Source organism: Lytechinus variegatus, chromosome 19 (assembly GCF_018143015.1).
Source record: "Lytechinus variegatus isolate NC3 chromosome 19, Lvar_3.0, whole genome shotgun sequence".
Classification (NCBI taxonomy): domain Eukaryota; kingdom Metazoa; phylum Echinodermata; class Echinoidea; order Temnopleuroida; family Toxopneustidae; genus Lytechinus; species Lytechinus variegatus.
Window position 1 is genome coordinate 9,936,930 of NC_054758.1, and position 14,116 is coordinate 9,951,045.

At 36.6% G+C, this 14,116-nt stretch overlaps 1 protein-coding gene across 1 annotated transcript in view; it reads right to left on the minus strand.

Annotated features, from left to right (window-relative positions):
- Window positions 1–10,503: 10,503 nt before the first annotated feature.
- The window catches only part of LOC121406019 (sodium/glucose cotransporter 4-like), a 42,313-nt gene continuing 38,700 nt past the window's right edge, over window positions 10,504–14,116 (minus strand). Inside the window, exons 11-13 of the mRNA XM_041597020.1 lie at window positions 13,704–13,969; window positions 12,539–12,740; window positions 10,504–10,978 (exon numbers count right to left, since the gene is read on the minus strand). Of these exons, the coding sequence (XP_041452954.1) occupies window positions 10,767–10,978; window positions 12,539–12,740; window positions 13,704–13,969 (680 nt within the window). The 3' untranslated portion in view covers window positions 10,504–10,766. The remainder of the gene's footprint in view (window positions 10,979–12,538; window positions 12,741–13,703; window positions 13,970–14,116) is intronic.

The window sequence follows — 14,116 nt, forward strand, 5'->3', positions numbered from 1 at the left end:
TTAACAAACCTTGGGAACTTTGAGCTTACAGTTCATCCAAAGTTGGAACTTGATTTTCAATATATCAATTTGTATTGCAAAACTTGAATCTGAACTGTTAACATCATAACAAGTTAGTCGTACAAGGAAGAAGACATTACTGGGGGTCAGTGTAGATACTAAACCAGTATTATTCAACTGGAATGCTTAATATCAATTTCAAAGCTGCCAAGTAATACTGGTTTTTCAGTAACTATTACTGAAAAATGAGAAAGAATACTGGTGGTTTCATGCAAATTACTGATTTCTAAAGTTGAGGCTAATGTGTTGCCCTATGGTATTTCTGTGAAAATACTGATTTTCTTACTAAAATACTGATTTTCAGCCTTTGAAATAAAGGTTCTTGATCAGGTTGGTATCTTTCTACTTTATAGAAAAAAAATTGTCAGTAGCACAACTTTCAATTTAAAAAAGATGCAGCGCAACTGTTAAACACTAATGTAATTGCAAAACATATTTTAGCACAACTGTGTAATAATTTTCTTGTCAAAAAATGATGTGTCAAACATAATTAGTTGACAATGTATTTAGACTTACACCAGGTCAATAGCAAAATCCTTGACGGTACAATTTCGTTAAAACTCTACAAAAATTGAAATTTAGTATTATCTCCGTCTGCCGGACGCTAAGAAACATACAAATCTAACTGGAGATTACTGTTTCTTACAAATAAAATTGGTAAAAAAGACAAATTCACAAGTTACATATAATACATGAATATATACAACTCTGCTTTGATATAACAAGGATCTCAACATTGTAATGTATAAATTCCCTAAAATCACAAGTTAATCAAAAGGTTCTGGAAATAATGACTCTCAATGCAATGACTTCTGACACCAAGATAATCACTCTTCTGTATGGAGTTTACCCTGTAGTAGGCCTCTTGGTGAATGTTAGTACACAGAACCGTTAGTTATTTCTGACAAAATTTTAGCAGATATTTTGCTTTATATTCACTCAGGATACAATCAGCCTAGTTCTCAGGTAGTCTAATACCACATAGGATAAATCTATTGCCCCCTGGGCTCTGTCTTACAATAACTTACGATTGATCCAATCAATCATAACTATGGAAAGCCAGCAACGTCAACATCTCCAAGATAAATGTTTCTTCCAAATATTTTCTAGATAACATGTATATTCATACATTCACTGTTTCCTTGCGAATTCAGTATGATTCTCTTTGTTTTCAAAGGACATTGTGCAAATTTCCAATAGACAAAATTATGACATTGATGGATTTCCATAATTTGAGGTTGTTTGGATCAATCGTAACTCTTTGTAAAACGGGGCCCAGTTTTCAAAACAGGTTTCAACTGTACCATGGGTGCTGATCGTGGATTATGCAGATTTCTTGTATTATCGCACTTCCCTTTTAGCACCCCATACCAAAGTAAGCATTCCTGTGGATGATCATTAGTGTATGCGATGAAATAAGGGAAATCTAAATATGTACAAAAATATGCATATTGCTACAGTACAATTGAAACCTCTTTCGAGAATACAGGCAATAAGGTCTACTACCAATATGATGCAATTGCCATTTGGTTTTATCACACTACACTTGATCTAATACCCAGTAAGTGAAGTTCTCATTAAGTCAGATGCTCAATAGTCAAATTTAGACTTTGTCAATTCATTGTTTATTCATAAACAGTTTATCTTAAAGACTAATAATATTATTGTGTTGACTTACTGAATATTACACAGAATGGGAATAGCGTAACAGGAATTTAGACCAAATCGTTGCATTGCAAAAACTCCGGTGTTGATTTAACACCAGCCCGGAATCTATATATTTCCACGCCAGAGAAGTATTGAAACAACACCAGTTTGAAATCAAACTGATGCTGTTTTGATAATTGGTGTTGTATAAACACCTATCTGGTGTTAGACCAAAACCAAACTGGTGTTGTTTAACACTTTTCTGGTGTGGACATATATATACACAACAAAAAAAGTAAGTCCCCCTAAATCAAATTGTTGTAACTTTTGAACGGAATTATTTTGAGATATATTTCGTAGGTGGGTTTCTACACTCATTAGGCAACACCTGGGGAAATATGAGATTGATCGGTTGAGTCATGCATGATTAATCAAAGATTGAATTAAAAATGACCATTTTTGAAAGTCACAAGAGTAGTATTTCAGATTGTGCAAATGCAATGTTGGACAAAATTTGCTTTTTAGGTGAAATTTATGGTGTTATACTGTTGTACTATCTATCATTGAGCCACTCCACACACAATTTTGATATCATATGCTCATGGTTGAGTGAGCACATTGTATTGCAGGGGCCGCGGGTTCAGCCCCCCCCCCCCCCACTTTTTTAAAGAGCATGTACAAAAATGTAAAAATGACCATACGATTGTGATTTTTTGCATGGTCAGCCCCCACCCTCCCACTTTTGGCTCAGCCCCCCCCCCCTTTGAAAACCGTTCCGCGGCCCCTGTATTGTGACGTATGATCATATGGGGTTATGGTAGTATCCTTTACAACTTGCTATAGATCATGTTAAAATTTAAAAATGTTGGTAACTCCCCCGATTATAGGCAACTCCCCCATTTTAAAATTCTGGGTCCACCACTAATTTGCCCATAAATTAAACTGATCATGAGAAATTGTTACGAAAAAAATACATTTATGCCGTATAAAGAGTATTCATTCCTAAGTTTTCGAATGTGCTCGCTCAACCATGAAAATGTGTTAAGTTCGGAAAGTGTGTGGTGATAGAAATGATGGATGATAAAACAAAAACATTTGAAACCGAATTTGCCCTCAATATTCACTTTATTACCCTTTAAAATGAGTCTGTGACATTGAAAATACCAATTTTCCCACTTTGATGCGTGCTCACTCATCCATGAATAAACATATCGATTTCATTTTTGCACAGAATTCTGCCCATAGGTTGATGAACATTACTGCCAAATGACATTGCTAAAGACAGCCTTGAAAAAAAGTTCCACCATATTGAATGAGGGGTTACTTATTCTTATACATATGCACCCATTAAATGTACACAAGTCTATGAGAGAAGAAGTCAAAATTTTCACAAATATGAAATGAGGGTTTGTTTCATGGACGGTTTTTGCTACTTCTGCCGACAGTTATTTCATGAAACTTCGCGCATGGCTTCAGAGTAACACTATCCAAAAGGCGCGCACACCAAAATAACCATTCAACACGGCACAGAGTGGGGCCAAGGCTTTGAACTTTCTTCTCATTTGCATAATTTTCGAATATTGTGTGCTCACTGATGCATTAAACATTGGGATTTTCATAAAAATCAAATCAAATAAACTATGAAAGGAGGTTTTTAACAGATATCAATAGTCACGAATTGCATTTTTTCCAATAACGTAAAAAAGAGAGCATCACATTCCACATGTTCATTCCAGCGTGAATTTTTAATCAAACACCTTTGAATCATTGAAGCATGTTAAATGGTCGTGAACATAACGAAAAAGTTGAGAAAAGATCATTTTCAGTTACCAAAATGAAACAATACTTGCCTATGATATTTGAAAATCGTATTTTTTGTTTTTAATAAATGTTCATTGAACCGTGAAACGATGAATATTGTTGAAGATACTCTTCCCCAAAATAACTATCATATTTTTTCATTCTTAGTAAAATAAATTTAAAAAAATCCCATTATAGCAAATTTGGACTTGTGTTTATTCAACCGTGAAATTTAGCCCAAAAAGTTGTATCGTACTTTAGAGAGTACCTTTTACAAGCCTTCTGACTATTTTTCATGATAAGAATATGGAATTAGTTCCAGTAAAATGGAATCAAAGTCATGATATTTGGCTTGTGACTTTTGAAAAGTGACAATTTGGCCTTCTGACGGTGCTCACTGAAGCATGACGCAAAATAAGTCCACAACATTTACTCAGAGGGTAGCTTATAAAATTACCTACACGCTCATGTAAAAATATACTAAAAACTCGCATTGGTTCGGAAATTATTGATGTTTGTTTAACCCTATCTAGGCAGGGGTATTTTGGGAGTTCATATGGCCGGGGGGGGCCTCCCAGGCCCCCCCTAAGATCTCGGCCGTCGACCGCGCGATCGCGCCGAAAATTGGCATGCTGGTTGCCTGGGACATAATCTCCAAGATTGTATAGTAATTTTTTTTGTGCGAGTCGCTATTAAGTGATTATGCTAATTTATGCATAATTAGTATGCGAAATCATACTTTTTCCTCTAACTCCCTAAATAAAGCTCCAAATGTACTAATTTTTGGTATAGAAACTCTTTGTGGTGTTCTTAGCAAGTGTACATGAAAAAAATTGCGATATCAAATCATTTTCTTATGTATTTTATTGTTTTTTGCAATTTCTTATGTTATTTCTTTGTTTTTTGACCTTTTGTTTTTCATTGTTTTTTCAATGAAATTTGTTTGGGTCTCTTCTGTGATCATAAAAAGCATAAAATAAATACATTTAGAGCAGCAAAACTAAAAATAATCATACATTTATGAATTTTGGTTGAAAACACAATTTGCATTGACTTTGTACACGAAATCACGTTTTTGAGCAATTTTCGGTCTGACATGCACTTACATAATGTTGCGTAATTTCGGAACCACGTACCCGGAGGACGCAAAGTTGGTCTCAAAATTTGCGCAAGACTTGAAAGTAAAAAGTCAGCGAGTGGCACGGTCAAAAAATTTCGCGCGGCAAAATATTGCGCGATTTGTTGAGGGGGGGGGCCTCCGGGGCCCCCCCCGGCCTAGATAGGGTTAAGGGGGGACTTACTTTTTCTGGTGTGGACATATATAGATTCCAGGATGGTGTTTAATCAACACTAGAGTTTTTTACAATGTGGTATATAATCAGCCTGCACACAAACTGGTTGTAGACAAACCTGGTATAAACCAAGAGGCAATTTATCAGTTTTTACACAATTCTACAATGGACAATGAAAGAAAATCAGCCTCAGAAAGCACTCTCATATCCTATTTCACGATATACACCAAATCACTTTTTAGATCATACTGTACAAGCTAAACATGTCATCATGCTTGCAGTATCACACAATTTTTTCACTTCATTGTGATACATATTCAAAAGGATGATTTTTCTTTGGTAAACATACATAAATCTGCATAAATTAGAATATGACAGAATGCAGCTACACTGAATCTCTTCCTAACGTACATAATGAAAAATACCTGAGCTTTAGTGATGAAATTGAAATGCTTGCCTGTCTAAAAAGAGCAACAAAATAATAAAAAAATATCATAATTTTAAAAATAAATAAGAGAGGTAGCAAACACTTTTTTCATGTAAAAGTCTGTAAAACAAAGTTTAATTGTTACCATATCATCCCAGATCTAGATCTGGTACAGAAACATGAATTTGTGAGATCATTAAATCTTATACCGTGGTCACATTTGCTCTACGACGGCAGTACGGCGAGTCAAAAACAGCAGTTTTATTAATTTTAATTCAAACCACCTATATGCAGCTGGTACAAAAAAAATTTTAAAACGGCCATTTTCAACTTGCCGTATAGCCGCCATAGAGCAAATGTAACCAAGGTATAAGCTGAAACAATCGCACTGAAGATTGCATTCACAGATAAGCACATGTCTAACAGTTATTATTATTGCTTGGAAAAAGACCCAACATTTTGGTGAAATGACTTACAAATTTGCTATTTCTCTACAATTAGACTATTTCTTCCTGAATCCTTTGTCAAATAAATTTAATTCATATATACAGACACTTGGTTGGTCATTTCATTGGATTCTGTTCAAACTGATTTAAATTGTTAACTGTCATTCATCTTAAATAACACTAAGGAAATGGACCACACAGCGTGCGATACATAACCGTGCTTGCCAGAGGAGTCCTTCACATAATGGAGGTACTCAAACTCTTATCACATCATAGATATTTTGATGAATAACTTGCTGCTTCGCTTATAAAGCCTAGGTTGCCGAGTGAAACGGCATGCGAGACATCACAACCATGCTTGCCAGAAGAGCCCTTCACAAAATGGAGGCACTATTATCACAACATCACCGATATGTTGATGAATAACTTACTGCTTAGCTTATAAAGCTCCACCATTCTTGTCTTACTAAAATGAGATTCAAAGCTTTCAAAGGTAAAACCAATAAGACTTTTCATAGAAGAGAAGGATTCTCCCTGGTGAAATACAACCGCAGCACAGTAGCAAAACCAAAGTGCACCAAAAATGCATTTGACACAGTTGAAAGTCTTTCGATTACCATTGTTAATTTCCTACTTTAAAATGGCAAATTCAACATTTTTTGCAAATTTCCATGTACATGATGTCCTACAGTGTGGTTGAAAAAAAGTGATTTCACTGAAGTTTTCATGAATGAATATGAAATTGCTCCCACATAATCCTGAAATTTTTGTAAAGAACTTCTTGATGTAAAGAATGGAATCAATTCCTTTGATGAAACTCTTTGAGACTGCTCATTCTTGAGGATATTAAACATAACATAGAAGTCTGCTTTGAAAAGTTGATTAATTCTGTAATCTGTGAAGCACTTTTACAGAATTTCATGGAATAAGATGCACATTCAACCATCTAACATAACGAAACAGATGCAAGAAAAAAAAAACAGCAATGATACACTGACATAATTCATGCAAAGCAAAGAAGACTGGCTTAACTCATGTGTTTACAGAGGAGGTGGTCAGGTTGTTGATGCAGGGAATACCTGAAACATCTCATTAGCATTTTGCCACTTGCCATCTTACTAAAGATTGACAATCATTGAAGAGGTTACAAAGGAAGGATCACTATCTACAAGATGATACAGAGCCCTCAGAACTGGACTTTGCCTGTATTACCAAGAGCCTACAGGAAGTAATCTGATCACACTAATATTCCGTACAAGACCTAGCCAAAATGCATGAACAATACACACCCGATAAAGCTTAAGCAATTCTTCTAGAAACGGACCAGGCAAAACAAGCTTGACAATAAGATAAGCAGCCAAACGTAAGAATGGAGACATATATCCTACAATGAAGTAAGAGAGGGGAAAAAAGGCTTTCCTGCACGAACAAGGAATCACAGAGGATACTGCAGAACTCCTGCTCCAAAACATCCTTGATCACACAGCACTTAATGGGATAATGCAAGAATGGGAGGAAGTCTTCATTGAACTTGTTGCGAGTCTGGGAGATGAGCAGGTCCGATTAAGTTTGTTTGTAAATGGGACTCTTGTGGCTCATTTGACCAGAGTGAATATAAACAGAGATTCCGATCTAAAGTTAAATCCGAGGAGAATTTTTTTCTGCAGAAAATTGGTCTCATTGTCAAATGGTTGTGTATTGTGGGAGAATCCAGTCCTCTCTTCAACCAGGGTTTGCCGCTCAATTCATCTCTTGTTCATAGAAGAAAAGACTGAATGATCTCAAGGGGGAGATGAGAACAATCACTGAAGAAATCAGCAATGTGCAACAAATGGATATTACTTTGGATATCAACAACAAAATGGAAGCAGAACTCAGCGGGAAGGCTGACCTCCAACTAATTATGACCTACATCTCGATGGATGACCATGAGGTAATACACGCCTGACGGAGACAAAGTCATGCTATGCTAGTGGGGCAACCTCGAAGCAATTCAACAACATTTAAGGAGTACCGAGCATAGACAAAGAATCATGCAAGTAAGGCCTATCTCGACTTCACATATGGATGGGAAGCCTTGAGATGTTGGTCCACATCGCATTTCTGATTCCAGTCAAAGAGCGGCGAGTGTCATCAGAAGAGAAGAGATTAGTTGCTGACAGGAAACAAGAAATCCATGATCAATTTAAAGCGGAACAAGGTGGTGGTAACACAAATGGCAGAAACACGGCTAGGAAAGTATCTTTGCAGATATCTCCAGACTTTGACGAATCCCGTGTACACAGATTGCATTTCTTCTCTTGGCTGTTGCATGAAAACTTCCCCTAATCCCAAGAAGTCACAGAACAGCAGGTACAGCAATATCTATGTTTCTTAATGCCAGAATAATTCTGTTGTATGAAATTCAATTATGCATATACTTGTTTTTTCCTTAAAAGAAGGAAACAGCATCTCCACCTTGTACATCTTCTATACACTGATGTACAGTTGGTAATTATCTCCAGGGTATGTGAACAAAGCTCATGAGTTCAGAAGTTCTTGTCAGTATGAATTTATCATATGTAAACATATTCTGATAGAAATAGCGTGATTGCTAAGAAATTAGCAAGGTAAGTATGGAATTCCAGTGAAGTTATGGGTCACTTTCAAAGCAGTAATAATAATACTAATAATAATAATTGGATTTATATAGCACTTTTTCTAGAGGATAAAAAATGATGCTAATGGCATAAGACAAGGTAAAGTTCAATTTGTTAAAAAATTATAATTTCCTCATATAAAAGCCTCTTAATATACTAAGGTAAACTTTATGGTTGTATATATTGTAAGTGTGCATTAAGTGTGTTGAAGAGATCACAAGAAGAGATGTTTCAGACAGATTGGGGGGGGGGGGGGTGTTTCAAAGATAGGGGGCAAGAGATTGAAAAGAAATGAAGCCGGCCAGTTTTCTAGATTTTGGAATGACATAGGAAGGAAAAAAGAGAGTATGCAGATCTATGTCGCTAAGATAATGAAGAAATGTAAGAGTGTAAGTGTGGTTGACAGAGATTTATAGGTTTGAACAAGTATTCCACAATGTATTATATCAGAAACAGGTAGCTAATGAAGTTCACATGACACCAGCTTGTTACGTGTTTGCTGATTTGTGATACCAACTTCCAGTGAACTTGCTCTTTAGCTAAGATTTCGCCAAAGTTGGATTAATTAATTTACTAGATCCAGATTTACAATATTGTAACAATTAACTTTTGTTTTAAAGATTTTCTCATTGTTTGTATTTGCTTACTGCACCTCAAGTTTTCACTTAAAGTTCCTGAGTGCTTAACCCTTAACATGGTAGGGTAACATGTTATTGACAAACTACAATAAACATGGGTATAACAAACCAAAATATATAAAATTAAACATAGGGTAATATTCAATATATACATGAATTATATCAGTCAAAGCGAAACACTAATTACGAATCTGAAAATATATGGAAAGAATATAAAGTAGGATTACAATAAAGGCAAAAGATAAACCATGCGAAACAGTAAAATAGAATTTAAAGATATTTCAAAAAAAAAAAAAGAGATTGTCATTGCTATTTTTGAAACATGGAATGGCAAACCTGACATGACATCTTAATGAAGAGTTGAATTGAGAAGGGGAGTGTTTCATTAAACAAATAGTACTTGAATTGAATTTTTGAGACACACTGAACGGAAGTAACGTAGTATTGTATTAAACTACAGATTAAGACAGAAAATCACAACTACAATTATTCATAGATTGCTGATTTAAAAAAAATATTCTAAAATGTTCTATAGTGACAAAAGCACAATACCGACAGCACACCTTGTTCTGGGCTCCGTAACACAAAGGTTATGATGAATTGCAATTATGAAAGAGCCGCAGTGATTGGCTCCCAGTCAGTATTCTAAACAGAGTGCGCATGCAAAGATGATCTTCACTGGTCATTGGCATTTAGCAATTGATTGCAAACCTTTGTGTTATGGAGCCCTGGTTATTCTAATAAATTTCCAACCTCCATAAATTGTCACTGTACCATATATGCCCCAAACAGTGTAATACCTCCGGTGGTGGGCGGTGGTCTTATCTGCACTTCATGACACATCTCGTATTATGTGAGATTAAGAGTAATCTTATTTTGCAACCCACTCTGCCTCCAAGCCTGATATTATCTTTCCCAACTAAGCGAAAAGGGCAAAATGATCCCCAACAGAGCAATTCAACATGGTGGAGAAGGGCACTAGTGCCCTTTGGTAAGGCATTTATCCTCATTACCAGGTCCCTCGGAGAGGACCTCAAGCCGTTGGTCCCCTGGTTGCAAAATGATCCCCTGGTACAGCAAAACAACATGGTGGAGAACTAAGGCATTCCAGTCCATACATGTAGATGATGAGAGCAGATTTATTCCTTACTTTTTTATCATTCAAATATAAGGCGCTCGGTGAGTTAAGAAGAAAATAGAAAGGTCAACAGATGTGGTATTATATGGTAGAAATGTAACTGAGTAGTAAGTCCATGCCACATAAGACAATCATTGTAATGAAAAAGGTCATGTTTCATTAAAAAAGCACCTTTCACAGACTGTTCCGTTGGTATTCGTGGAAGCGTTGTGGTGTAGTGGTTCTGACTCTCACCTTATAATCAGAGGGTCGTGTGTTCGAATCCCACCATGGCCTAGCGTCCTTTGGCAAGGCGTTAATCCACACTTTGCCACTCTCCACCCAGGTATTAAATGGGTACCCGGTAGGATGTGAAAGCCTATATGTAGTATGCCTAGCAATTCAGTCTTGGAACTCTTGTTGGAATGCTCCCCAGGGAGTGGAGAAGGTGCATGCATTGTATGCGGGCATGCAAGGATCCGATGACCGGGGTAATAATATGTCTGTAACGCATTTAGAAATGTCGTTTTGATGTATTAAGCGCTATATAAATGCGGAATATTATTATTATTTTTCATCAACCTCACAACTGTCCTATATTTCAACATGCTTTGAAATGAACTTTCGGCATCATTCATGCATCGCAGAATATTTTGGAAATGCCATTAACCCTTCATGGGCTAAGGAATATACAAATTGATTATGCATAAATGCCATAGAGAACCACGCCTATTAGGATAACAAAGACACAGAGGACATTGAGAATGATTTTATCTCTCTTGCGTTGGATAACTTTAGCCATCTGGGTGGTCTCCCTGGCTTTGAGCTGTGAGTCGCTGATGTACTCTTGATTTGAGAAACCGCAGAACCAGTTGAACGATCGATGCCACCATGATTCCTCCTCGTTTGGACCTGTGAACGAATGATAGCATGAATTGCATAATTATAATAATGTCTGTCAGACACTCCACTTAACCCTACTGTCCAGTGCACACTATGCAACATGATTGCACCAAGATACAATTGCAACAATTTTCAAATCGCAAGTCAGTGCAATCTCATTGCAGGCCAGTGCATATACTGCAAGCGCTCGGCATCACGCTATATCTCACAGCTACAGAGCCTCTTCTTTCGCATGTATTTTGTCTGCGTTGCAGCAGCGCAGCAAATCGGCCATGACCTCGGCATCTAGGACAAATTGATTGGCTAAAATTAGTGAAATTACAGAAAAACCGCAGAAAGATTTGTACATGTCAGATGTACGAGATTTGATTTGCGATCCTACTGGAACAAAGCTGCAGTTGCAGCGCATTGTAGGTCGGAGCACACTCCCTAACTTTGTTGCAATAGGATCTTGGTGCAATCATAGCATAGTTTGCCTTGGGCTTAAGAATCCAAAGGAGGGGCGGGGGTGGGGGGTTATAACCTCCCTCTACATTTTTTGCAATTAATTGGGAGTTGAGAGGTTAATATTAAAAATAATAATGATGTGACATAATTGTGCCAATCCTCTCTATAGGGTGCTCAAGATTTTGAATAATAACAAATTACATGTACTCTTATTTACCCAGCCACTTCAGATGTAGCAGTTCTTTCAGCGGGCCCTACTTAAACATGTTATCATTACTCTTCTCCATTCCCATACATCTACCGCCAGGTAAGATGGCAGAAGGCTCGATTTTTAAAGTGTGGTATGCGTCAGTTTGGGATCGAACCCACGACCTCCAGTTCATGAGACATGCGCTCCACCACTAACCCGCCAAGACCGAACAGAGAGAAAAGTCATACATTTCATGGTGATGACATCTATCTCTAAAGACGTGATTCCTTTTTTTACATGGGACATATTAAGCATTTTCAGAATCATACGTTCACATAGACGACTGGTACAAGATGACATCATTTTAGGGCATTGCGCATGCATCAGGTCCAACCAAACCCTCGCCAACTATCAGAATTGAGATCCTCACCTCCTCCATTCTACTGCGCAAGCTCAGCATGAAGATCAATTGCAATGGATCCTTGTAAAGTTTTCTTGTACAGTTTTCAGTGACTTCTCACAAAATTAATGGAAGTTGTACGATTCATGTTTATCATATTTGAAATTGCTTTCTGAACTCCAAAATATATATCCCTATATCTCCTCCTATATCTTCTAACTCATGTAAAAAGCAATTAATGCAACTGTGCATCTGTTGCACTTTCGCATCACCTGACCGCGTCGTGACACAATGGTGCGCCAGATCTTCCACGTTGGGCAGCGTGTCATGACCCAATAGTCATCACGCTGTTTCATGTGGACATATGTACACGTACAGGTTGAGTGAAATCTAAAATATTTGTATCTGTAGTGAACATAGACAGACGACAACATTGACACACATGATCAGTAGACCGATACACATTCTCGTTCACTCATTCCAAAACTCCATTATACATAAATCTAATACCTAGTGTTTGAGTAGTTCTTACCTTCAAAGTTGGTATTATCTTCAGCACCATTTTCTGGTCTAGCATCATCAAGAATATCTAAAGGCTCATACTTCTTTTCATCGGAGTGAAGAGCACCCTCTTTCTTCTCTCCATTGTCTGTCACTTCCTTCCCAGCCTGGTAAGCCATGATGTCCCATCTCTCAGCTTTGCTAAACCTCGTCCAGAATGTCAAACGATACAGCTGAATAACAATGATAATAATCATAAAATTGTTTTGTATAGTTTTCATAGCTACATCAGTTTAAAAAATGCTATATCAAGCGGCTCTGCATAACAATTCATTTTCCACATATTGAGTAAAAAACATACAAATATCAGTACAATCAATAGACATACATAGACAATTACATTCCAAATACAAATAGTTACAATATATTACATAACACAACATAAGAAAATAAAAATGTGGATGAGATAGGAAAAGACCATATTGATCTATCAAGGTCAATCCCCAATGACAGAATTAATTTCATATAACAAAAAAAATGATACTACACCTTAAAAACCCACACAGAGCATAAAGACAGAATAACACCAATAAAGGTTAGGGAGAGGCAAAAAATTAAAACTAACTGAAAATATATATTTATGTTTATGATTATAAAAATATTTGTTTTATATAGCTTGCATAGCCACATCAGTAAGGAAACTGCTCAGTGGCTCTGCATGACATAAAATGGCATTTTTACCCTTTTCCAATCTCATTTGCTGAGCACCAGACTTTAAGGAAGAAGGTTCTATTTGATCTTTTTGGTAGGAATTAGCTGTGGATCGAACCATGACTTCCTCTTAATGAAGCTGGAGCTCTACCACTGAGCCACTTTGCCAGGTAAAATAAATACCTCTTATTTTGTTACATTAATCCTTATTAGCCAAGTGAAATATTAAAAATTTCATACATATTTCAAACTTCAGGCTTACAAAATATTAGAAAAAAGAAATGAGGGAACAGTTTTTGCTTACAAGAGTAAATTGATGAACTTGCATGAAAAAAAAGGAATGCTCTGTTCCCAAAATGAATTTATTAATAGATTTATATCTACAAGTTTCATTCATGTCTATATGCAAATGCAGCTTAATATGTACATGTATTTAATGAGTTGAGAAATTGGAAAATTATAGAGAAAGAGAAAAAAATGCTTACATATTGTTTTGGAATAGGCTTTGTGAAGAGACTAATAATGATGACACTCAACATCGTCCAGAGATAGAGAAAAAGAGCAAAGTACATATAGTGCATTAGCAGATGTTTGACGCCATAAGGTCGAAGGTCTTCTTCCCCGCATCCAGGGGAAGGGTACACAAAGTCCAGCACCATGCGTATCATACCAATGATGAAGGCACCGGTTAACCCCCAGAAGGCGCCCGCTTCATTGATCCGTTCCCATAGCAATGCAACAGTGAAAAGACCTGCAAAAACAGAGAAATACACTGTTAGGATTATCACTTTGTATGCCGTATCCTGAATTGACAGTTTGATGTTACAAGAGGGTTTCCATTGAGTAAAATTGAATAATGATTATACTTGCTTATATAGCGCTTGATACTTACTTTGTC